The sequence below is a fragment of the Onychostruthus taczanowskii genome, unplaced genomic scaffold (assembly GCF_017590055.1).
Source record: "Onychostruthus taczanowskii isolate IOZ18803 unplaced genomic scaffold, ASM1759005v1 scaffold157, whole genome shotgun sequence".
In the NCBI taxonomy this organism is placed as follows: Eukaryota; Metazoa; Chordata; class Aves; order Passeriformes; family Passeridae; genus Onychostruthus; species Onychostruthus taczanowskii.
The window spans coordinates 584,538-609,533 of NW_024498762.1; the positions used below are offsets into that span (position 1 = coordinate 584,538).

The following is a 24,996-nucleotide window of genomic DNA, read 5'->3' on the forward strand; positions in this document are numbered from 1 at the left end:
AGATGAAGGCATGAGAGGGAGGTGGAGAGACTGGAGGCAGAAGGATGGGAGGATGGGGAAAATGGAGGAGAAATGGAGAGGTGGAGGGGTGGAAAATGGAGGGATGGGAAGATGGAGAGATGGAAGATTGAAATCAGAGGGAAACAGCAGGATGGAGGATAGAGGGATGGGGGAAAGATGGGAGGATAAAAGATGGAGAAACAGGAGAGAGGGATGATGGAGTCATGAGAGGGAGATGAAGGGATGGAGGAAATAGAGAGACTACAGACAGAGGGATGGGAGGAAGACAGGTAGATGGAGGGAAGGGCTGTTTGGAAGACAGGGCAAACGATGGAAGTGCTGGCCCAGGGAGACTTGGACTCCATATGGCAGCCTGGGAGTGAAGGGACAGGGCTGGCTTTGGAGGGGGCCACCAAATCCTACATCCCTTGCTCTGGGCCCAGTGGTGCAGAAGGGCTGTGTTCCCACCGGGGCTGGGAGGAGAGGGAGGAGAGGGGCCACAAACACCCTGGGCAGACCCTGGGGGCACTGGCCCACATCTCTGCCTCGCTGGGAATGCATCAGTCCAGGAGCAAGTGACAAAGCAAAGGACAAACACAGCAAAACAGATTTCTGCACCTGCAACACGTGTGGGGGCTGCTCATGGATTTGTGATTTAACAACATCATCTCATTTTTAATGGGAAGTAGGGTTTGAGTCCTAGGAGGACAAGGAAACCATAAATCTTCAGTAATATAATGGCATTTTTTTCATAAAAAAATAATATGTAGTGGTCAGAATATTTATGTCTGTGTCAACTGTGCATTTCCAAGGCAAATCCAAAATTTTCTGTGTCCCAAAGCCAAATATAGGTCAAAAGAAAGCTAATTTTGACTAAAGCTATGAAATAACCCAGAACAATTTTATGGCCCAGACCATCCTTCCAGTGAATTTAACAGCTAATTTAGATACCCTAATGAAAATACTCTTACCTTCCCAGACTAATGGTTAAAAACTTATCATGTGGATAAAAATGTTCCTAACTTCTCATTAGTTCTTAAAGGGAGGCTTTTTTTAATGAATATTATAGCTCTCTGGTATTTTCTTAGAAATATGATAGTCAAGCTATCTTTTGTTTTTATGAAGCATTCCTTGCACAACATAAAATGCACTGAGTGCCAGGAAAAATAAAAAAGAAACTTCCAAGGAGAAGGCTCTAAGAGGATTTAAAGCGATTACCCCAGCCTTGTTTTGGACAGGGGTAGAAGCTTTACCACAGGTCTGGATGGGCTGGAGATGGACAGCAAGTGTGATAACGTGGAGGAGGGAAAGGTTTATAAATCCCTTATTCTTCCTATCCATATTTTAGTGCTTTGCCCTTTTTTTACACAAGGTCTGAGGCAGCCTGGGAACTGCCCTGAGCAGGGCAATGGCTGAGTTTAATAATGAAGATGGGCATGGAGTAAATCCTGGTCACCTCTGGCAGGTGAGCATGGGATGGGCCTCTCCTGCCTCCTTTCCTTCTCCAGTAAAAAGAATTTTTGTTTCCACCCCTTTTCCCAGGCAGAAAGAAGGGAACTGGGCAGTGCCCTGTTCTGCACTGAAATAGAGCCTGACAGGCCATCAGCCTATAAATAGTCCAGGACCTGAGCAGGAGAGAGGGCTGTCAGACCTGGCTAATCCTGGCTCCCTTAAGCCACTTTACCCCAGCCTGGAGAGGCTTAAAGCCACAGCTGTGTGCCCAGGTCTGGCTGGCACCCGGGGCAAAGGACTTCACCGAGCACATGTGGGCCCGGGGACCATCAAGCTCAACTGCCATGCCTGAGTGGAATAATTTTCCCTCATAAAAAATGGTGGAAATTTTCCCTTAAATGTTCAGCCGTGTAAAATAAGAGACCCGAGGAAGTGAAATCTGAGGGCGGCTGAAGTTTAGCACCTCGTCTCCCTCCATCTGTGTCAGACCCACGGCCCCCTGGAACAATTCCCCTCCATCATACTGGGGCTTGATTCACCCTCCCTGTAAGCCATCACCAAATGATTTAGGATGACTCAAGAAAACAGAAACCCCCTTCCTCAGAAGGGATGGGCAGGCTGCACACAAACATGGCAGGGACCTCTTACTCCTTTCACCATCCTCACCTCCACCCCATCCAGCCCCACAGCCCCTGGGTTGAGATCTGGTGCTTTAAACTGGGCTAAAATTTCCATTTGCCCAGACATAACAACTGGAATTTTTTTTTCCCCCCAAGAGGCCCTCACAGTGTGACTGGGAGAGGGAATAATCCGCAGTGCTGGTAATTTGTATGGATCTGGGATGTGAACACTCCAGGCTGCCTGCCTGGATTTGCTTGGCTCTGGGGGTGTTTCTGCCCGTGAGTGTTCAGCTCACTGTGCAATTGTGTGTTTGTGGTTATAAAATGCAGCAGGTCTCTGAAGGAGGGGGTTTGGGCAGGGCAGATGGCAGCCACGAGGAATGCCAGCCTGGATGTTGCTCCAGAAGCTCTGGTCTCACAAGGGAGAAGTTGGGGCTGGACAGAGGAATGGCTGTAAATTGCTGTTTTCTTTCTATGCAAAGAAATAGAGTCCTTGAAAGGAAGAAGTGCAGCCTGGCCTCAGGCAAGAGCCATAGGAAAAGCAGATCCAAGGTGGGTAGGGCAGTGGTTGTCCTCTAAAAGGCGGTTTGTGGAAAGAGTGGAGACTGTGAGGTTTCCTTCTTCCCATGTTCAGGCTTTCAGCTCCTTCCACACCAGCTGTGGAGGCTTTGCTGAGGTTTTGCACCCTGATATTTCAGTATTTACCATCTTCTGTGGATGGACAAGCTCAAAACACCGAGGCACTGACCCTCCTCTGCTCGTGTACTCATCGTGCATCCCATGGCAATCCTGACTGCTGGTGCACACAAACCAGGCATTCCCATTGCAGCTAAACCTCAGATTAACTGGTGTTAAAACTGGGTGGCATTCCCTGCTGTACATCCCAGGGGTTTCTAGAGCATTTTTATCTGGGGCTGGCTTTGGGATCAAGTCCCTGTGTTTACATGCCATGACCCTCCCAGTGTGTTTGCCTGGCAGCACTCCTGGCCCAAGGCACCAGATGGGAAAAGATCATTATAAAGGATTATAAATCCCAGACTGGTTTGGGTTGAAAGGGACCTTAAACATCATCTCATTCCAACCCCTCTGTCATAGGCAGGGACACGGTCCACTAGACCAGTTTGTTCAAAGACTCATCAAACTGGCCTTGAACACTTCCAGGGATGGAGTAGATTTCATGGACTTTTAACATGAGCAGGTTTTTCAGCTCATGCTCATGTTGTAGACCTGGAGAGGAGAGAGAAAGACAGGATTTATGGGACAGAAAGGCAGGGGAAAGAGGAGAAAGGGAGTATTTTGAGGTCCTGCACTCAGCTCATGCTGCTGATACCTTTAAATTGGAGCCAGAGATTTAAAAATAAACTTTGGAAGTGATAACAAGACATCCAAGTCCTCCAGCCACTTGGCCAGCTGGGGATGGAGTCTGATGTCATCCCTGATGGGACAGCAGAGTACCTAGTGCAGGCTGGGCTGCTCCTCAGGACCCACCATGGTGCTCACACCACTGGGACCTGCCCAGTGGGGTTTAGTCACAGCCATTGGGGGTCCAAGGTGATCTGAGGTAGCAATGCTGGAGGGACAATGCTTAAAGGCCTTGAAAACTGTCCCCATTCATCCTGGGTGTCCGTGGTAGCACTCAGAACTCTTCCAGGAACACCTTTTCCACCAAATATCTGAGTTATGGGGTTGAGGCTGTGGAGGATAAAACTGCACATCCTGAGCTGCTGTCCATCTGCGAAGCAGCCAGGATGAACATTTCGATGCCCTGAAATATCTTTTAGCACCAGGGAAGGAGACAAACACCATTTCATCCACATCTCATCAGGGACACTGTGACATTTCTGGTGCCTGGATGCAACATCTGTGGGGTCTGCAAGACTCTGATCCCTTAAATCTCCTCGTGAGCTGAGGATGGGGCAGAGCCCAATCTAGGTCAAGCCCAAATGAGATAAGGCACCTCTGCCCTGTGGTATAGTGCTGTTTGCAGGATGCTGCCTTGCCCTGGACCATGCTGGGTTTTCAGCAAAGATGTCTGGTGCTGTGTCAAGCTACAGCAGATTGATGTGTTTGTTTTGGCAGCTGTGCACATCTCTCAGTTAGGAAAAGCCTGATTAATCCCAGGGATGGCTTTTCCTAGCAAACCACAGCCACTGAGTGAAAAGAGCCCTGGCTGCCCACATGTTTTGATGGCTTTATTTGAAATGTTAAAGGAGATACCTGGATAGCAGCATAAGCCATGGGTGCGTCCAAAGGGTGAAAAGAAGATCAGAGAATTTAATGAGAAATTTTTTGCTGAACCAACCCCCATCAAAGCCCTAGGTTTTATATTGGTGAATAATTTGTTTTCATGTGGTGGTAGTGACTGGTGGTGGCATCTTCTCTGATCCCACAAAGGAGTTGCTGGTCTAGGAGTTTTCTGCAGACATGGATCCTGCTCAGTGTTGCTGCTGGTTTCTGCAAGATGATTTTCCAGTTTTTAGAGAGGAACAAATGAACCATAAGTCAGGAACTTGTGGAAGCAAGTTCACCACAAGCCTCTGGATTACAGCAAGCAGCTGTCATCTCTCTTCACTGGCTTTTCCAAATTGGAGACATCCCTTTTGCACAGATAAATCAGACACTTTGTGACTCTCTGTCTCTCTCCACAATGTATTTTCAGATCAGACTCACAGTTCTGGGGGTCCTGATGCCAATTCCCTGTGCCTTTGGAAATCAGACTGCAGGTGAGGACAGTAGCTGAGGAGGTGAGGAGCAGAGCTGCTCCCATCACCATGGGGACAGCGATCCATATCCTGATCTGACTTTGGTTTATTCTCCTGCCAAGGAGGCACTTGGGTCACTGCTGCACATGTCCCAGAAAGGCAGAGCACAATTTCCACAGGACAGGTGAAATATGCTGCTCAAGCACTGTGCTTCAGGAAAGTCTTTCCCTGCATTTCCAGGACATTCCCTTTTCCTATTTAAACCCATATAGGCAGGGGAAGATGTCCAGGCATTTCTGTCAGGCCACAACCTGAGCATGGGCTTGGTGTCACAGCTGCTCTGGCTCTGACCAGAGATGGCCCCAGTGTGGCATCTGGGATGAATATTTTGGGTATTTATTATCCATAGGTGGCAGCAGCTGCCTGTGCCGGGCGGCCGCTGCCCTAATCCCAAACCTGGCAGCGAGAAACAGAGCCGGGAACAGGCAGGGGAGGAGGAAGAGGAGGAGGAGCGAGAGAGGGAGGAGGGGAAAAGGAGGACAACCCTGAGCACAGGTCCTGCCTGCTCCCTCCTCTGCAGCAAGAGGTCCTCAGCAGAGGGAAAATCAAGGAAACGCCTCCGTGGGGCAGGATCAGGCTGCACAGCGCTCTGGAGAGCTCAGGTCTGCGTTACTGGTCAGACTGCCAGAGGAGCTGGGGCTGCCCCATCCCTGGAAGTGTTCAAGGTCAAGTTGGACAGGGCTTGGAGAACCTCTGGATTAGTGGAAGGTGTCCCTTCCCATGGCAGGGAGCTGAAAGGAGCTGAGCTTTAAGGTCCCTTCCAGCCCAAACCAGTCTGTGGTTCTGCTGCTGTGCCAGGACTAAGTGCTGCCTTCTTACCCAGGAAGAAAATTGCTGCATACTCTGATGGGGAAGGGGCTGCTGGGCAAACTTTTCTTGACCAAATTCCTGGAGCCACTGGGATGTCACATCCCTAGGAAGATTGTGGTGGCAGCATGAAGCCACTGGGGTACCCCAGACACCCACTGATGCTGGCCCACAAGTGCTAGTGGAGTCCAGAGCCAGCAGCTCCTTCAGCTCTGCAGCTTTTGCCAGCTTCCAGAAATTTCTGCCAAGTTCAAACTCACACAAAAGCCTCTTCCTCAATGGCCCACACAAATGGCAGATAACAAAAGCCAGTTGCCAGAAGCTAAAAGCCAGTTTAAAAAAAAAAAAAAAAAAAGGAAAACACAGAAACCTTGCTAAAAAGCAAACTGGATAGACTTGCAGTCCTGGGTTCTAACCTAGAGGCTCTAATGAGAGGAAAACCGAAGAGAAAAATCTATCCAAATCTTGTCATCTGCTCACTTTAAAAGTACAATTTCTTGATCAATAGAAATGAAATGTATCTTCCTCTTTTCAACACACCTGATATGAACAGGCTTTGTCCTGGGAAACCAGACTGGCTGCTCAATCTCCCCTGGCTGCCCTGTCCTACCCATGCTGCTCCTGCTGCATCATTAAGGCAAAATGGAATTGATTTTGAGAGGAAAAGCAGAACAAGGCACGATTTGCTGGAGACGAATCCCCCTGAAGTAGCAAAGCCCCAGTTCACCCCTCATGTCTGTGGGGGCAGCATCACACCCCCAGTGTTATCTGCTTAATGAGCTGATCCTTTAAAAGCAGCCCCAAATGTGGGTGTAAGTGGTGTAATTGCACAGAGGGACTGGGGCAGGTTTGTTCATTTCTGGTCTATCATTAATTAAAGCAATTAGCCTGTTCAGGCTCGGTGGGGTACACAGCCATCCTGTACCTGCTGGGGAGAAGATAATCCTTTATAGAATATAATCTTTCTATCAATACACTCTAATTGCTCTGTGCATTATTAGGGGGATGGAGGATGCAGGAATACATCTCTAGGGAGCTGAGGAGGAACCTGAGAGATGACACAGGCTACACTAAAACAAAAGTGACTTCTCATGTCTGAAGCACTGAATTTTTAGCCTTCTATCATTCCCTTCCAGGCCAGGAAAATCTCCCAAGCCTGTGCCCTGGAACTCTCCATGCTGTGTAGCCAGGCAGGGCTGGGAGCAAATGGGCTGGGAGTGCCAGGACCCTGAAATCCAACCAATGATCAAACCCAGTCACGCAGCACAAAAGCAAAGCCTTATGCTGGGCATGAAAACAACCACGTGGCTGTTTAAACTGCCTGTTGGAATTCGTGTATTCAAAGTCCATCTCAACCTTCAGCCAAACTGGAAAGCGCTGAGTCAGTATAATCAGTGGGGAAACTGAGGCACGGCTGGAGGAACTCAGTCCCCAGCTGGACCACACACGTGCTTGTGTTGTGCTTTAACCTCTGGGGTAAATTTTGGAAAGAATCTATTTATTTACAGACTTGTGGTGCCAAGGCTTTCCCTGAAAGCTGTGCTGGCTGCTGTCCTCGGAGGGTGCGTGCAGTGTCCATGCCAGCAGCCATGGCAGTGGGCAGTGTGGCCTTCTTGGGTCAGCTGGGGACATGGCTCACACGGAGTGTCCCCATGCTGGGGTGGTCACACCCCACTGAGAAACACACCCCTGAGGGCAGCTCGGCCCTTTTACTGCCCCACGAGCTGTGCAGGGAGATCGATGTCCTGGAGCAACCCAGGGCAGCCTCCCCTGGCACTGATTCCTCATCCTGATGATTAAAGAATAACTCCAGGTTAATAAGGAAAAAAACAACTGGAGAGGAATGAAGCTCATTGCTGGAGGAGTTTGTGACAGAACCACCCCGGGTTGGGATGTGGGCTCCCTTCTGCCTTCAATCACTAAATGGTTAAAGCATCACTCCCCAAAAATGTTCCTTCCCACAGCTGCACCCAAACTGCAAGGTTTTACTGCAGCCCTCAGCATGCTGGGCTGCAAAGCTCTGCTCTGGAGCATTACTGAATTTTAGGGGAGAGAAAATGAGCAACATTTTAGGTATGACAAGTACCAAACTGCCTTTGTGGAGATACCTTAAGGCTCTGGCTTCTCTTAGAGTGTTTTGTTCTCAACCTCATTTCCATTCCAAACAGAAAGAAATTTTCTCTTCAACAGATCTGCTTCCTCATACACACATCTATTGCCTTGGCTCTCCCAGCCTCACATCCCACAAACCAGTGGTTTATGAGCAGCACCTGTACAGGATGCTACCCTGGTACCCAAACACAGAGGAGCTGCTCTGTGCTGTGGGTTGTACTTTGGCCTAGCTGCAAGCGTTTCCTCTGAAGTAAAGGCTTCTTTTCCAAAACTGATAAAACCCAGCCAACTCAGAATCCCTCGAATCCGTATCTATTTATTTCTCATGTTTACCCTCATTTTAAACGCAGCATTGCTTGAAAGGAGAAAGAAACTCCTCCAGCTCGGAACTGGAGCCGCACCACCTCCGAGATGAGGGGCGGGATGAAGAGCGGGGTGTGGATTTTTGGGAGCAACCCCCTCTCCCCGCGCTCGGGCCGCTGTCGGGCCGTCCCGCGATCCCTCGGCGGGTGTCCCCCCTCCCTGCCGCGACAATCGCGACCGAGCCAGGGGCGTGTCGGGGACCGCCCCCGCTGCCATCGGCGGTGCCGGAGCGGATAAAGCGGCGCTGCGGGGGCGGCTCGGCAGCGCCGCGGCTCAGGCCGTGCGGTGCGAGCGATCCGCGGCCCCGTGCCGGACCCCCCTGCCCTGCCCGGCCCCGCCGGAGCCCGCCGGAGCCCGCACACGGCCCAGGTGCGCTGCCGGGGGGGACAGGGGCGGCCCCGAGGCTTTGCTTTGCCAGGGGGCTGCGCTGGGTGGCTGTCGGGAGGAACTTCCCCGTGCCTCAGTTTCCCCGCGAAGGAAAGGTTGGTTCGGGCTGTCCGCCAGCTGTTGGCGGCTGGCGCGTTTGACCCCCTGAGGGGTTTTTTAGAGCTTTTTTGGGGAATTCTTAGAGCTTTCTTGGGTCGGACTGGGGGAAGAGTTAGCTGCTGGCAGGAAGGTGTTTTGTACCCGGAAGAGGGAAGGAACTTCTCCAGTTCAGAACTGGAGCTGGACCACATCAAAGGTGAAGGGCGGGCAGGTTTGTCCCGGCTGTGGCTGATGGGGAGGCTGCTGAGGACAGGCTGGGGCTGGAACTTCTTGCAGGAACACCCTCGGTGTGTGACCCAGCTCAACATTTCTTTGCTTCTTATGCAACATCCGCCCGCGATTTTGTAACTCCAGATGTTGATCCAAGGAGGGGAGCTGGGTTCCTGCAAGAAAAACACTCGGGGTGGGGCTGGGGGCTCGGGAAGGAGCTGTGCCAGGCTGTGCTCTGCGCAGGCAGTCGTGTATGACGGAATTATTTTGGCTTTGCACGTAGTTCTTGGAGCTCTGTGGATTTAATCCGTGTGCAGTGAGCACCAGCCGCCGTTCCCAGTGCAGGGCTGCACGTCCAGTACTCACACTGGTTCCATTTACACCCCTGCAGCTTTTGGGGGTGCAGGGGCGGGTCAGGGTGGGTGCTGACAGCTGCCTCTGTGCTCCCAGGTTTAGATCTGCACAAGAACCAAGATCAGGAACCATGGCATCCATCCCATCCAGCGGCTCGCTCATGGCCACGCACAACTATCGCAGAAGTAAGGGCAGCCTGGGGGCCAGGGGGGGCTTGGGGTGGTGGGTGAGCACATGGGGGTCTCTGCCAGCTGTGGGGGGCTGTGGCTCCAGCAGAGATGGAGCTGAGCTCAGGTCTGTGCTTTCAGCTGAAGCCCCATGTGAGTGTTTGCTGAGAAAAGGGCACAGCCAGCAGTGTCCCTGCTGCTGCCCAGACCCTCCTTGGGGCCCCCCAGCCCATCTGTACCAGCTGGTGAGGGGGCTCAAATCTCTTCAGTTGTTACTAAGATTGTAGGGGATGGGGTGGACGGTTTCACCCTGCACTGTTGCTTCAATAGTGAGCTCCAAAACCAGTCTGGGCAATGGTTGCTCCTGGTACCTCACCCAGGAGAGAGTTTCTGGTTTAATGGATTGCTTAAACCAGAGGGAATTAAAGGATTCTCCTGAGATGAAACAAGCAGCAGGCTGTTTACTAAAAGCACATGGATTATACACAGGAATTTATTTGCATCCTCTTGGCCTCGAGTCGTCTGCAGAGGCCTCTCAAAGCCACTCAATTTTGTCCTTGGGGTTGCAGGTTTTTTCCTGCAGAGGTGTCCAGGTGTTTTTCTGCTCCCTGTGGTTGGAATCTCCCCAGTGTTCTCTTCCTAGTGATTTTTACTGGCCTGGCACTAAACTGGGCAAGTAGTGGAGTGAGTCAGTGATGAGGCTGAGCCGTATCACCCAGGCACAGCCTCACCAAGGCTGTGTTTTCCTTCTCATGGCACAGCCATGGGTCAGCAGTGGTTCTGATGGCCGTGATTTTTCCACAGGGCGCCTGAGCTCCACATCCAGCACCAGCTCCTGCAGCTCAGAGTACTCTGGGGAGGTCATCCCCCATGGCCCGGGTAAGTGTCACCTGTCCTGGCTCACTCTGCTCCCAGTCCCTCCTTGGGAACTCTTACTGCAGGTGACCCAGCCTCTCCTGTGGGGCGAGGCTGGGGTGCCCAGCTGGCCCTGACCTGGACTCTCCCTGTCATGTGCCGTTCCTCAGACCTGCCCAAGTCTGACCCCGGCCAGTGGTGGGCCAGCTTCTTCTTTGGGAAGACAACTCACCCAGCCATGACAACGGTGTCAGAGTCCCAGGAGAGGTGAGTGCTCACACGGGGGAGCACCAATGCAGCACCCAGGCCACGTGGGGCTGTCCCTGCTGCATCCCCCCGGGCGCATCCTGACCCAATGGACCGCGTCCTGCCCAGGGCTCCCGCGCCTTCGCTGCAGGAACAAACGCAGAGCAGTAGTGCCACGTCTGGGGGCTGGCACGATGGCTGACTGTCTCTCTGCTGTGTGTTACAGCCTGGGAGCTCTGCGGGTGGCCACGGGACCCGTAGCCTGCGGGCTGGTGGCAGCCCCGGGCGCAGGGCGGAGGCGCCACGCCAGCGAGTCCAGCGCGGGCCCCACGGTGTGATGCGGGCGAGCATCCCGGCTCGGGGGTGCTCCCTCCCACCCCGGCGGGCACAGCCCCTCCCCTGTAGAATAGCCGGCTGCTCCAAGCAAAAAAATGCGCTGCTTTCTGATGGAAAAGCGCAGCAACCCCGACGATTCCACTCCAGCCTTTTTTACTCTCTCCCGGTGTAACTAAGCCCTCTCGAAGCAGAACACGTTTTTATTACCTTCAACTCGTACAATGGCAATGAATAAACTTGAGCAGCCTTTTAAAACGTTGTGGGTTGTTTCTGTCCGGGGAGGGGGACAGCAGAGCGGTGCTGGGGGTGTTGGTGGGGCTGGACCAGGACACAGCACAGAGCAGCAGCAGGATGTGGTGGTGCCAGGTATCACGTGCCAGCCTGACTCACTGGGCCATGTGTGTTTTGCACATGAGCAGGATCTGGCCGGGCTGTGGTGGTGTTGCAAACGCCTCCCCTCGCCCTCTTCTCTCCTTACTTGGCTACACAGCCTGTCCCTGCTGGCACTGAACTTGTTTTGTTCCCTGAACACACGGCTGCTCTGCACTGCTTTGGTAGCTTGAAGGCTAGGAGCGAGTGCCAGGGCCTGAGCAGGTGTGGCTGGGGCTGGGGGAAGGATTTGGGGTGCACAGTGACCCTTCCATAATGAGAAGAGAGATTAAACTTGCTCAAGACATGCATTTATGTACCTGGCTATCAGGCTGGAGCTCATGGTGTGGATGGCAGCTCAGAGGCTGCACTGGGTTTGCAGCCCTGGATCCCAATTGCCCCAAGTGCTGTTTTACCTGATTTTTGCCTTCAATGGTTCAGTTTGGCTGTTTGATCCTTCCGTGACCAGCCCAATAGCTGGGAAAACAAGAGCCTGCATGAAGGGAGTGCCTTTGTTCCTGCTGGAGGCAAAAAAAAAAAAAAAAACAAAACCTTGGAGCTGTTGATTTAAAGGTGCCAAATCTTCCTGCTCTGCTCCCAGCCACAGCATGAGGTGTGGGGCTGTCCCTGTGGGCACCAGGTGCTGCAGCCCTGGTGGCAGCTGAGGCCATGGGACCCCTGAGCTGTGACTTTGCCTCCTGGTGTCCTGTGCTGGCAGAGCAAAGGGCAGGGAGCAGCTGGGGGCAAGTGGCTGCTCTGCTTTGTGGCTGCTTGCAGGGGCATCCAGGGTCACTTCCAGTTCTGTTGTTTTTACAGTGGAAAGTGTTGAGTAAGCTTTTCACTGAGCTCTGCTCTCCCAGGCACTGGTCCTTGTCATGGGGGCAGAGTGTCTGTGTCCCCTGTCCCTCCGAGGGGCCAGGGCAGCACTGGCACCTCTGTTCCCCCTGGATCAGTGTGTGGATCCAAGGGGGATGGCTCCAGGAGTGTTCCAGCAGTCTGGGCACTGCCAGCACCCCGAAGGTGACCCCCATGTCCATGGCAGCATCTGACCTGATGTGACTTCCAGTCAGGCAGCAAACTGTTGTTGTTGTGGGGCTGCACATGGCAGCCTTTAAACTTCATGAAACACAGGAAAATCATTATAAAATAAACCCTTTCTGACTAAGACAAGGCAAGGAGGGGTGGCTGGCTGGGACATGTGGTTGTGGCACTGCCCCAGGGTCTTCCCAGGGCTCAGCAAATCCCTTTGGGTGCTGCTCAACCCCAGGGTGCCTCAGGGGTCTCCTCTGCTGCTGGCTGCCAGCAAAAGCCACATATTTTGGAGAGACAAATATTTTTTTCCAAGCCTGGAAATCAGTGTGGACACATAAAGGTAAAGTCAATATCTCTGTATTTGCTTGTTGGTCTTGTGATCATGGAGGGACAAACCCAGCAACTGTCCTCAGGCACCCAGGGGAGGCAGTGACAGAGCAAAGGCACCAGTCCCACATCCCTGGCTTTCATCTGGGCACGTTCCCCAGCCTGATCCAGCTCTAAGTGAGCTGCTCTGTGAGGCCATGAGCACATGGATGCTCCCCTGTCCAGTTTTTGGATGCTGGATGAAGGCTAAGTTCATTCCCACACTGCTCCAAGGTGGGTTGGATTTACAGCAGGGACTGCAACACCTGTCAGAGGCTGCCCTTCTGCCCATGGTTCCCTGTCCAGTGAAGCAAAACTGCCTGGAAAACCCCTGATGAGTTAAAGGCTGTTTTTCTGAATGTGAAGTGTCACAGCCTCAGACTCCTTCTCTGCTGGGAGTGGAGATAGAGTCCAGATCCCCCCAGGTATGCTCCTGGGCAGCTTCATGGCATTTCTCAGAGCAAAGCCCTTGGTATTGCCTTTTTTTGCTTGTGATTGAAAGGATTTTAGGGCCTTTCTTGCCCTTTCACAGCCTGCAGACATTTTGGAAAAGCATCTGACAGCCGAGCACATTTATTTTTGTTCTGTTTCTGTCTCCACTGCAGTGGGTATCTGTCTTAAGTAACAAGTGATGAGAGAAAACTCTCATTACACAATTCTATGGAACAGCCTCAGATTGTGGCAGGAGAGGTTTAGGTTGCCTATCAGGACAAATCTCCACACTGAGAAAGTTCCCAAGCATGGGATTCCCCATCCCTGGAGGGGTTTGAAAGACCTGTGGATGTGGCACCTGGGGACATGGGTTAGTGGTGGCCTTGGCAGTGCTGAGGGAATGGCTGAACTCAAAGATCTTAGAGGCCTTTTCCAACCTAAGTGATTCTATGATTCCAGCTGATTTCCTGTGTCCTTGTGTTGCTGCTGTGGTGGGATAGCAAGGGAAACATTGTGCAGTAGAAGCAAGGTAATGAAAGGGGTTCCCCATACACTGTACAGCTCCCTAATCAATCCCCTTCTTCCTGCACGGAGGGGCAAGCACGCACCTCCTATGGCATCAACTCCACAGGGACTGACGTCCCCCCTCTGCTCCCTCGATGGTGTTTTAACTGTTGATTAATGCACATATTTGCTAAAAACTCGCTGGTGTTTTCTGCTCACTCGTCCTTTGCAGCAGCCCTCGTGCCACCCCACCGCCTCCGGCCAGAAGTATTTCTTTCCATTCCCTGCCTCTTGCTGCTGGGGGTTGTTTTGGTTTGGTTTGTTTCCCTCCAGCAGCTCTGCTTCCCCCTCACCCTTCAAACGCTGATGTGGGACCTTAAAAATAGAAATGAGCTGTGCAGCTGAAATACATCACATTAGCCCGAGGCTGCTTCCAAATGCCACTGGGTCAAGGCTCCCATCCTTGAATCCTCAAACGGGCACATGCCAGGCTGCAAATGGAGCAGGAGGTGCCTGTAACAGCAGGATTTGCAATGCCCACTCCAGAGCAGTGCTGGAGGGACTTGGACCCCAGCATTCCTGCCTTTGTGGAGTGGATTAAGGAAAAGCCTGGTCCAGTTTTTGGGGGAGGGCTGCAGTGCCCAGCTCAGGCTGAGATCATGGGAGCAGATAGGAAAATTTGGGTTCCCCTCCCCACCCACCCCCAACTTTATCTACTTTTAGAAAACAAGTAATGACTCTCAGAAATGCCAAAACCCAGCAGACTGTGATGGAGGGCAAACCCAGGCTTTTCATGCAGCAGAGGAAGAGGAGGAGGAAGGAAAACTGCTGTGGGAAACACTGTGTCATTACATCTCCAAGAGCTCCCTGTGACTGCTGAGTGAGCTGGTTTTGGGCCATGTGTGTGACAGCCTGGTGCCCTGCCAGCCCCCCTGGCATCTCTGGGTACCCCACCATGGATGGCTGTGCCCCACACCAGCCCCATCACCCCACGCACGCCCTTCTCCTCCTGCTTATTTTTGAGCTCCATCTGGTGGCAGCCAGACCTGCAAATTTAGTCTTTATTGCTATTTGAGCAGCCTGGTCTAGTGGAAAGTGTCCCTGCCCATGGCAGGGGGTTGGAACAAGGTGATCTTGAAGGTCCCTTCCAACCCAAACCATTCTGTGATTCTGAGGTGCTGCAGCCTCCCCTCACCGTGTCCCTGCCCTTCCTTAGTGTGCCACAACCCTTCACCTGCTGGATGTGCCTTCAGTCTTTACTTTCCTGCAGGAGAGGACCTGGGCTGGACATAGCTGTGCTCTCTGCTCAGGTGTTTGATCAAGCTGCAAAATGTTTGTGCAAGGAGAGGATTTCCTCTTGCAACCTTGTCCAAACTCAACCTGTTGCTTTTTCCATCTGGGAACACTCCAACCAGGAGCTGCTGCCTTCCCAGGACAGGGCTGCAGCTCTACGGGAACAGAGCAGGCTTCATCCCACCCCTAAACCACATTCCTGCCTCCCCTTTCCAGGCCCCTCGTGCTTGGAGACTTGCTCAGCCAACAGCCAGACTTGTTTCTGCTGTTCTGCACAGCATGGACACTGCCCAGGCATGGGGAATGTTATATAAACTTTATTAACTTTATAAATTCCAACATTGCTGTTGGCTCAGTCCCACTGGTCACCTGCAAAGGGGCAAGATGAGCTTGTCAGGAAGAATTCTAAACCTCTGCCAGTTGCTTTTCACCCACAGCCTGTCTGCTCCTGCCACCAGTGCCACAATTGTGTTAGGGCTCTAACAGCCCCACTCAGGCTGCCCCTGCCTGCACCAGCCTTGAGCCTTGACATTGCTCAATTCCTGATTTTCCATGTGTTTTTCCACTGCTGCCAAGGACAGTCCTGCCTCTGGGAGCGTGCATGGGCAGGGGGCAAGAGGGACTTGGTGCAGCAAACTCTGCCATGGCTAGGGAGGGACCTGAGGCTCAAGGTCCCCCTGCAATGCCACATCCTGGGATTAGGGAGGAGCTGAGGGTGCTGGGAGCATCTCTTGGCTTTCCCCATGGATGGAATAAAGAGCAAAGTAGGCTGATGCAGGGTTTCAGCTTTGCTGCCTGCACCTGGGATAAGGACTCATTCAATATTAGAACCCAGACATTCATTTTTCTTGGAATAACCACAGGAGGGTGAGTGAGACAAGGATCCAGAGCAGAGCAGCCCAGTCAAGAGCTGACTGTGCAGACTCCTCAGGGCATGTGGGGCTGCTGCCTGGAAAAGGGGTGGCAGAGGCACACAGGGTACTTGGGTGCAGACAGTCCAAAGAAACACAAGAATGGTTTTATCTGTGGTTCCAAGAGTGGGGCTAGTTGCAAATCAGTGCTTCCTTGAACCTGTCCTTGGTGGGCTCCTTGAACCCATCCCTGGAAGTGTTCACACCCAGGCTGGACAGGGCTTGGAGCAACCTGCTCTAGTGGAAGGGGGGTCCGTGTCAGGGGAGGTTTGGAACAAGATGAGCTTTAGGGCCATTCCAACCCAAGCCATTCCATGATTCCCGGGAGGGAGTGGAGCAGTGTGCTGAGGGAGGAGCATCCAGCAACGCCCTGCAAGGACTCCTGTGGGTGGATGCACACACATTTATTGATAAATACACCGAACACACACTACAAGATAAATCAAGCAGAGCCACAACTGAACATGAACTGCAAACCTTCACGTTTGTGTGGGGAGCAGCAGGGGCCTCCCACCCTACTGAGTGAAGGAAGATGTAAACTTTGAGTGATGCCTCCATGGGGCTTCTCCAAACTGTTACACAGCCAAGTGCTGGCAATGAGTTCTGCACAACTTGTTGCTTTCTCCCTTGGCCACCTCCCTGCACCCTGGCTGAGAGGGACCACAGGCTATTTTCTGGGGGGATGTGCTTTCCTTGTAGCCCTGTCAGAGGGCAAACCAGAAGGAAGGAACTTGTCGGCAAGAGCTGGCCTGGAGGGGCTTGTGCAGGAAGGATGGTGGGAAGGGGTCCCTCAGGAGAGGGAGCTGAGCAGCCGCCTGTAGATGAAGCCCAGCTTTTCCCTCAGGGCCAGGAAGGTGGGACGCTCCTCCGTGTTGCCACTCCAGCACTCCAGCATGATGCTGTAGATCTCGGGAGGGCAGGGGCTGGGCCGGGGGAGGCGGTAGCCCCTGGTGATTTGCCGTACGGTTTCTTGGTTTGTCATTCCTGCAAGGAAGGAGAAGATGCCCCTGAGTCTGATGTCCCCAAAGGATGCCCTGAAGGTACACCTGCGGTGGCCAAGATGTCACTGGTGATGCTGTGAAACAGTGTCTCTCTGCCAGAGGGGTGGTAGAAAAGAGGATCTGGGAGGTCCAGACCAACTCCTGCACCCACTCTGCAACCTTTGAATAGCCCTCTAAGCCATCCCTAAATGGACAATAACCTGCTCATGCTCCAGGAGCTGCTTCCATATCCCTTAGGGAAGGGACAATATAGCATTTCATGATCCTCTGGCTTTTGGGGACCATGGACAAGCTGCCCAGCAGGTGGATGGAGAGGGGCAGCAGCCCTACCTTCATACGGGATCTGTCCATATGTGAAGACCTCATAGAGCAGAATCCCATAGGACCAGACGTCGGATTTGAGGGAGTAGGTGCGGTAGTTGGCTGCCTCTGGGGCTGTCCACTTCACTGGGATTTTAGTGCTGCTGCTAGTGGAATAGATGTCATCCTGAAAAGCAATGGCAGACAGGACATGAGGGATGGGGTGAACAACACAGACACGAGTTTTGGGGCTGGCAGGGATTGCCTCCATCATGGGACAGCTCTATGAGCTCAGATAGTGGCAGGGAGGGACCACAACATCCCCTGAACTGACCTTGAGGAGCCGGGCAAGCCCGAAATCAGCGATTTTGCAGGTGAGTTCCTCTCCAACCAGGATGTTTCTGGCTGCCAGATCCCGGTGGACAATGTGCTTCTCCTCCAGGTACCTCATCCCATCTGCCACTTGGCAGGCGATGTTGAGCAGGTGGGAGGTGCCCAGGGACTTCCCTTCAGGACCTGTTAATCCAGACAATCCAAGCATTGGGGGCAATCTACCAACAACTTTTTTGGTGTTTTGGTTTGGAAGGAGACCCTGTGCTGGCAGTGTGGGACATGGGGAATATGTAAAACGGCAAATTTGCATCCTCAGCCTGGTGCTCTGAGGAGCACCAAGGTCACAGATATCCATGGCTTGTTCAAAGCCAAAGGTGACCTTCTGCCATGCCAATCTCCCTGCAGGCCTCTCAGCCTGTTGTACCTGTGAGCTCCAGCTCTGCTGCTGGAGCCCCAGTCAGACACAAGGTCAGTGTGGGTGGGAGGGGAAGCACCCTGGAGAAAAACAGGTCTTGGTGGGAGCGGTTTGTTTGATTGTGCTGGGTCAGGGAAAGAAAGGCCAAGGAAATTAAACTATGTGATGAGTGGTCTACGGCATGTTATGAGCTCTGCACACGAATAAACCCACGGGGAGGATTGGCTGTTTCATTGGTAAAGAAGGTGGAGTTGCCCAAATACAGCAGTGAGATTGTGTGCTCTGGTGGGAGCTGGCAGACCGTGGGTAGGTGGGGGAGGGATGAAGGTCCCTACCAACCAGCTTGGGCTCCTAGGGTTTGATACAGACCCAGCCCACATGGACATCCAAAGGATCATGGCAGACTTTGTGATCCCACAACTGCCATGGATTGCTCTGTGTTACCACTGATCAAACAGGGCAGAAACCAGGCTGGCACTCCCTTAGGGTCCCCATTCAGATTCATAGGGCCGCTCTGAGGCACAGGAAGCAGTGCCCCAGGATCCCCCATCCTGTGGGGCCAGCAGAGCACTCACTGTTGAGGTAGCTGTGGAGGTTGCCTTTGCGCATGAGCTCGGTGATGATGTACACGGGCTCCTCCAGGGAGCACACGGCGTGCAGCTGGATCAGCTTCTCATGCCTCAGGCGCTTCAGGTTCTGAATCTCCTTGGTGAAGTCTTCTGCTTTCATGTCAGCTGTGGGAGAAAGCCAACACAGCCCTTGTGAGCCACTTTCTCATGTAGACATTGGGACCTCAGTGCCTCCAAATGGGATGAGAACCTTTTTTACCTCCTCACAGCCCATCCCTGCTCTCAAAGTTCAGGTCTGTACAACCTGTGTTTCAGAGCCAAAGAGATGTTTTCCATGGGGGTTTGGGTCTCATTTTCAGGATCACAGTCCCATCAGGACTTGATATATCAGAAACCTGTTTTATTTGATATGATGTCACTTGTCACACACCCACTGGCTGGAGCCATTTTATAGGGACGCAGCCCAAACTTAGGTTTGTGCACTGAAATATTCCAGTGGCTCCTCACCAGGTCCTACTGCAGTTTGCATGATGAAACAGTCAAAGTGGCCACGAAGATGAGAAAATAAAGGAGGGTCAATGATAATGGCAGTGAACAAGTTGGCTGCTGTTAACATCTGATTCTCCACGTACCTTTAATGATCTTGATGGCCACTGGCACCGTGTTCCTCCACAGCCCTTCCCACACCTCTCCGAAGTAGCCCTCTCCCAGCTTCCTCCGCAGGGTGAACTCCCAGCGCGGGCGCTCCCAACCGTCCCTCTCGGGGGGAGTCTGGAATGGACATGGAATGGCACACTCGGACCAGCCAGCCAGGCAGGACCTGCTGCTGGAGCCTGCAGCAGCCCTCGGTGCCCACAGAGGAGCAGGACATGGTGCTGCACCAGCCAGGGGCCGAGCCTGAGCACTGCCCTTCCCTCCGTGTTCACTGCGGGCACAGAACACCTGGGGCATCCTCTGCCTGAGCCCTGCTGGGACCCCAGCTGTGCAAGGGGGAGAGTTTGGAGACTACATGAAACACCAGGAGTTCAAGTCATAATTCACTCCTCATCAGACCTCAAAAGTGGCTTTTCTCCATCTCCACCAATAAATAAAAATGCATGAATTAATATTACTGCTATTATGGCTGATTTAGACTTCGGTTCATTTAGCATTTCTTTTATCCCACACCTTTCAATTTCACTCTTGGATTATTCAGATGGTTAATTGCTATTTCCAAGTCATAATCAGTGGATGGAACTCTAATCAGGAAATGAGCTGGCAATTTGGGATTAATACTGTAATTAGACTTATGAGCACTGCACTAATTAGTATGAAAACTTTATAAAAGCCATGTGTTTTGTCTTATATTCTCAGGAAAAAACTGGAAGTGCATTTCCAGAATCCATACTGAATGGGATTGTAACAACTTGGTTTCCAGTCTTTGAGACAGACAACACATTTCAGAAAATTCTGTGCATTTTGGCTTGGTCAAAAATACCTATAAATACCACGCCCAGCCTTAACGTGGTGATCAAAGGTGATGCTGGCAGCTATACTAATGGTGGGCTTTAAATTTAGTTTAATAAAGCTCGAAACCCAAACGGACAGACTAATTATTTCTAGTTTCCTTGTTTCCCTCTCCCTTTTCCTAGGTGGGGAAGGCGGGGAGCGGGGCCGAGCTGTGCCCGTACGCACCGCAGGGCTGCAGGGCTGCAGCAGGGGGCTCTGGATGACCTTCCAGTGCTCCGTGTAGAAGGCGAGGAGCTCCTCCATGTTGGGAAAGGGGTGTCCCTTCTGGATGTAGAGGCTGCCCCTGGGGCTCTTGCAGATTCGGAAGTGGCTGACCTTGGTGTTGTTGCGCACTGTGGGGAAGCCCAGGTTGGGGAAAACTCAGCTCATGCAAAGATCAGTCCCTCCCCACCTCCCTGCTGGCTCCACCAGCTCTCCTTTAAAGATTCTAAGCCTTCTAATAAAGTTAAAGCAACACAGCTCTCCCCATGACTGCTTCATCCCACTCCCCACCTCCCTTCTGCTCACACCTCCTGGCCCAGAGGACTCTTGGCCATTGTGAGCCAGGCTTCTTTGGACCACAGAGGTGATGCTTTATTATCAGGGATAATTAATAAGCTTTATTCCCAGGCATAATTCCACCATGGACTGCTCAGACAACATCAGAGCTGCTCAAAGAGGATAAGCCAGGAGTGGCTGTGACTCCCACAGCTCAGGGATTGATGGTGGGATGTAGAGTTTGCCATGAATTTTCCTGGGATTACTTTTATGGGGATTAAAACAAATCATAATGGCACTGCCTGGTCCAAAACCTCCTGAATTCAGATTTCAGTATGTGGGAGCAGCCCATGCCCTGGTAATCTGGAGTGGCAGCATATTTTTAAGCAACCCTCAGATGACAAAAGCTGCTGGAATGAAATCCTGGGAGTTAGTGCTGAAGTGAAATGTTTATGGCTTTTGTATCCCAGACAGGAGCCACGCACTTTCCTTTGCCACAGTGATTCAACAATCCACCCCTGCTCTGTAAACTTTCCCCTCACCCTCAGAAAGCCGCCCATTCCCTTCAACAAGGTGCTGAAAAGTGCTTTAAACTTATTCTTGTTTTCACCCCATGCTAAACAAACCAGGAGCTGTTCCTAAGTAACAGCCTGCTTCATTTCCCTGTGCTAATTTTATCTGGATAATTGCCACAAGGTCACCTGAGAGAGAGTATTCGCCCTTGCTGCTCTCACTGTCCCGGACGAGGAAGGAGCCGTGCTGGTTGGGAGGCGAGAGGAGGAGCTGCTCCGCTTCATTTCGGCTGATCTTGCTGAAGTACCAGCTGGGGAGCAGAGCAGAGGGGTCAGAGCAGGGCAAGGGGATGCTGCACAGATGGGTCTGCATGCATTTCAGGGGATTCTGTATCCTCTGAGCTTGGGAGGGGGAGCAGCTGCTGGGATCCCACTGTTTGCTCATTCCTGCAGCCACCAAGTGGCACGGTGGCTAGAACATGTCTCAAAACCTGTAGATGTGGCTGCCTGCATGCACCAGGGCTGTTCCGTTGGGTGGGCTTTACAGGCACATGCTGCAGTTTATTGCAGCTCACTGCCTGCAGACCATTTCACAGAATCAGAGAATCCCAGAATGGTTTGGATTGGGAGGGACCCTAAAACTCATCTCATTCCACCCCTCCTGCCAGGGGCGGGAACACCTTCTGCTAGCCTGGGCTGCTCAAAGCCCCATCCAGCCTGGTATTGAACTGCCAGGGATGGGGCATTTCCTCCACCAGTGTCTGTACACTGCTGTCCACGTCTCAGCTCCATCCCAAACCCTGAGGTGAGATTTACACTTTTGGGCTGATAGCCTGTGGTAAATAAAGCACAAACCACCTGGCACTGTGAGGAAGATGCTCTGGAGAGCTTGTCCCTGTGTCCTGCCATGACAGCATGGACATGCAGGCGCAGGATCCCTTTGCACTCTTGACCTGCAGCTCACGGGCAGAACCAGCTCTGAGCCCAGGAACAAATGGCATCAATGAAAACATCTCTGGCAATTGCCTTTTGCTGCTCCAGCTGTGGTAGTGACGTCTGAGGACTTCACAGTACCAAGACGGGGGAGGACCCAGCCAAACCCTTGTCTGTGTCACATCACTGACATTCATCCCTGAAGTCGCGTAAGGAAAGGCACGGTGGCTGGCTGGGTCCCTACACAGCGGGATGCACAGGGGGACGCAGCTCCATCCAGCCTAAGGCAGCCAGGATGTAAGCCAACAGTTTCATTAGCTGGGATCGCCAGCGTCTGAGAAGCCGCGCAGGAAATTATACGTGATGGGGTGAACAAATTACCACCCAGCTCCGACCTGCGGCTCCACGGAGTCGGCGTGCTCGCGGCTCGCTCCGGCTGGAAGCCGCGCACGGTCCGGCCCTCTGCCCTCCCACGCCCTGGCAGCGCCCTTTCCCTGTCCGCAGGATGTGGCTGGGCAGAGCTGCTCACGGCTGCTGCTCACACAGGTACACACACACACAGGTACACACCCACACACCCACAGGTACACACAGATACACACAGGTGCACACACACACACACACAGGTACACACACACAGATACACACAGATACACACAGGTACACATACACACAGAGGTACGCACACACACGTACACACACACACACAGGTACACACACACAGGTACACACACACACACACACATGTACACACATGTACACAGATATGTACGCACACAGGTACGCACACACAGGTACACACACACAGGTACATACACAGGTGCACACATGTACACACACATACCACATACAGGTACACACACATGTACACACACACGTACACACATGTACACACACATACACAGATATGTACACACAGAGGTACACACACATACCACATACAGGTACACACACAGGTACACACACACAGGTACACACACACACAGGTACACAGAGATACACACAGGTACACACACACATGTACACACACATGTACACAGATATGTACGCACACAGGTACACACACACAGGGACACACACACAGATACACACACACACAGGTACACAGAGATACACACAGGTACACACACACATGTACACACACATGTACACAGATATGTACGTACACAGGTACACACACACAGGTACACACACACACGTACCACATACATGTACACACACACGTACACACACAGGTACACACATGTACACAGATATGTATGCACACAGGTACATGCACACAGGTACACACACAGAGGTACACACACCTGTGTGTGTGCTACACGCTCCCCTGTAGCCTGTCCAACTGTCCCAAGCCGTGGGAATAAGGCCGGGAGCCGACCCCGCGGTCCACATCGCTGTGGCCCCAGCACAGCCCAGCCGGACTGGATTTGCCGTGCTCAAAGCACACGCAGGGAGGGTCTCTCCCATCCCACCTGCACATCGGGGACCCTCCCCGGGCTTCTCCCTCCTCTCCTTTACCCCACTCAGCAGAGGGCGAGCGCGGAGGGGTCCCCAGGGTGCCACGCCCGCCGCAGCCCCGCGCTCGGTGACTCAGGGCACAGAGGGAACAGCCGTGTCTCGGGGCGCTTCGCCCGACGTGTCGGGACCAGGCTGCCTTATGCAACGAGGAGCCTGGGCTTTCCCCGGCTGCCAGAGCGCTGAGACATGCCCCCAGCTCCCTGTCGGCTGGGAGAGGCACCGACCGGGAGGAAACCCCAGCCCTGGATAAGCAGGAAGGCAGCAACAGCTGGTCCTGCAGAGCTCTGGGCTTCCTGGCAGGTACCAACCCCAAATGCTTCTTCCCGTGCTCCCAAGCCCTTTGGAGCTGGCAGAGCTCAGGTACAAGCTCCACAGCTCCCTCTCTTCTTTCTGGCTCCCCTTTAACAAGAGGGAAAGCAGCCGGAGCAAGCAGGATCCTTTGCAGCCCTGCCCAGCATCACCCCGCACCCCAGCCCAGAGCCAGCCCACCCCGTGCGAGGGTGATGCAGCCACGAAGGGACACCTGCATCTCTGGCTCATCCCCCAAATCTCGCTTCCTCTGGAGAACACCTCCACCCCGCTGCCACGAGCTGCAGGGGCTGCAGGGGCTGCAGGGGATGCAGGGGCTGCAGGGGATGCAGGGGTGCCCAGGGGATGCAGGGGTGCCCAGGGGAGGGCAGGTCCCCGCTCAGTCCCCGCGCCGCTGATGGCCACAGCAGGGGATGAGGATCAGGCGCTCGCTGCCGCTGTGGAGGGCGAGCGCTGCCTTTCCCTGCGGGATGCGCTGCCCTAGCCCAGCCTCCGTCCCCCTGTGGATCCAGAGCGGGGGATACTTACGGGCGGTGAGCCGAGGTGCCCTGGCTGAGGTTGGCCACGTAGGCAGCAGGGACGTAGCCCATGGCCGGCTCCCCCAGCAGCCGCCGGGCCAGGACATACTCGCCCTCCTCTCTGAGGACACGCAGTTTGTCCCCAGCGCTTACGCTCAGCTCCTCGGCGCTGCGGGCTGTGAAAGCGTACAAAGCGATACAGAGAGAGGACTTGGGGATGAAGGAAATGGAAGTCGCCTCCGAGTTCAGCGAAACGGAATCAGAGCCAAGATACCCCAGCGAGCAGCTCTCCGTCACGGAGCGGGGACGGAGCTTGTTCCAGAAGGATGTCAGGAAGGTCAGGCGCTTCCTGACGAACTGCTCCATGCCCGGCGATGCTCTGGATGCGGTGGGCTATGCCACCACGCTCCGGGAGGCCGGGCAAAGGGGGGATGCGGGGCTCCTGCCGCCGGCCGGGGAGCTCATCCTGCCGGCCCGCGCTACCCGCACGCGTCTGGGCGCTCGCCGGCCCTTCCCGGCGAACTTCCTATTTCTGAAAGTGAAACTGGTTCGTCTGGTGGGACGAGTCTGCCGGCGGGACGAGTCTGCAGGCAGGAGTCCCACGCTCAGACCCACGGGCACATCTGGGAGACAGGCACAGCTGGAGCCGGGCTTGCTGCTCTCGAAGAAGGAGGAGAACGGCTGTTGTTTTATTTAATCATTATTTTAAAGTGTGCTCTTTGCTTCTTACCAGAGCACCATAAACACAGCTCTCTGTTCTTGGAGCAGCTCTTGTCACAAGTGGCTGACTCCAGTTAATAGTCTTCATCTCACTTGTGTGGGAGGATATTTTTTTTTTCATAGGACAATAATTGCATCCACAAATGTGGGAGAGTTAAAACAGAATTAAGGAGGTAACCTTAGATGAGATATGAAGTGTTTG

General features: G+C 53.2%; 2 protein-coding genes across 3 annotated transcripts; one reads left to right on the forward strand and one right to left on the reverse strand.

Moving 5' to 3' along the window:
• Positions 1 to 8,331: 8,331 nt before the first annotated feature.
• Positions 8,332 to 11,025, forward strand: PPDPF (pancreatic progenitor cell differentiation and proliferation factor). Of its 2 annotated transcripts, none has more exons than XM_041399165.1 (5): positions 8,332 to 8,485; positions 9,263 to 9,351; positions 10,138 to 10,212; positions 10,359 to 10,455; positions 10,661 to 11,025. In XM_041399165.1, exons 2-5 carry the CDS (start codon positions 9,297 to 9,299, stop codon positions 10,770 to 10,772), a joined length of 339 nt encoding a protein of 112 aa, XP_041255099.1. In that variant the 5' UTR covers positions 8,332 to 8,485; positions 9,263 to 9,296; the 3' UTR covers positions 10,773 to 11,025. The 2 variants fall into 2 exon arrangements, with proteins under 2 accessions (XP_041255099.1, XP_041255100.1); XM_041399166.1 differs by lacking the exon at positions 8,332 to 8,485 and adding an exon at positions 8,577 to 8,598.
• Positions 11,026 to 16,066: 5,041 nt separating this feature from the next.
• SRMS (src-related kinase lacking C-terminal regulatory tyrosine and N-terminal myristylation sites) lies at positions 16,067 to 24,582 on the reverse strand. The gene is made up of 8 exons (XM_041399148.1): positions 24,085 to 24,582; positions 20,983 to 21,104; positions 19,970 to 20,136; positions 18,928 to 19,066; positions 18,302 to 18,460; positions 17,313 to 17,494; positions 17,009 to 17,165; positions 16,067 to 16,661 (listed from the first exon to the last, which is right to left on the reverse strand). Exons 1-8 carry the CDS (start codon positions 24,438 to 24,440, stop codon positions 16,468 to 16,470), a joined length of 1,476 nt encoding a protein of 491 aa, XP_041255082.1. The 5' UTR covers positions 24,441 to 24,582; the 3' UTR covers positions 16,067 to 16,467.
• Positions 24,583 to 24,996: the final 414 nt, after the last annotated feature.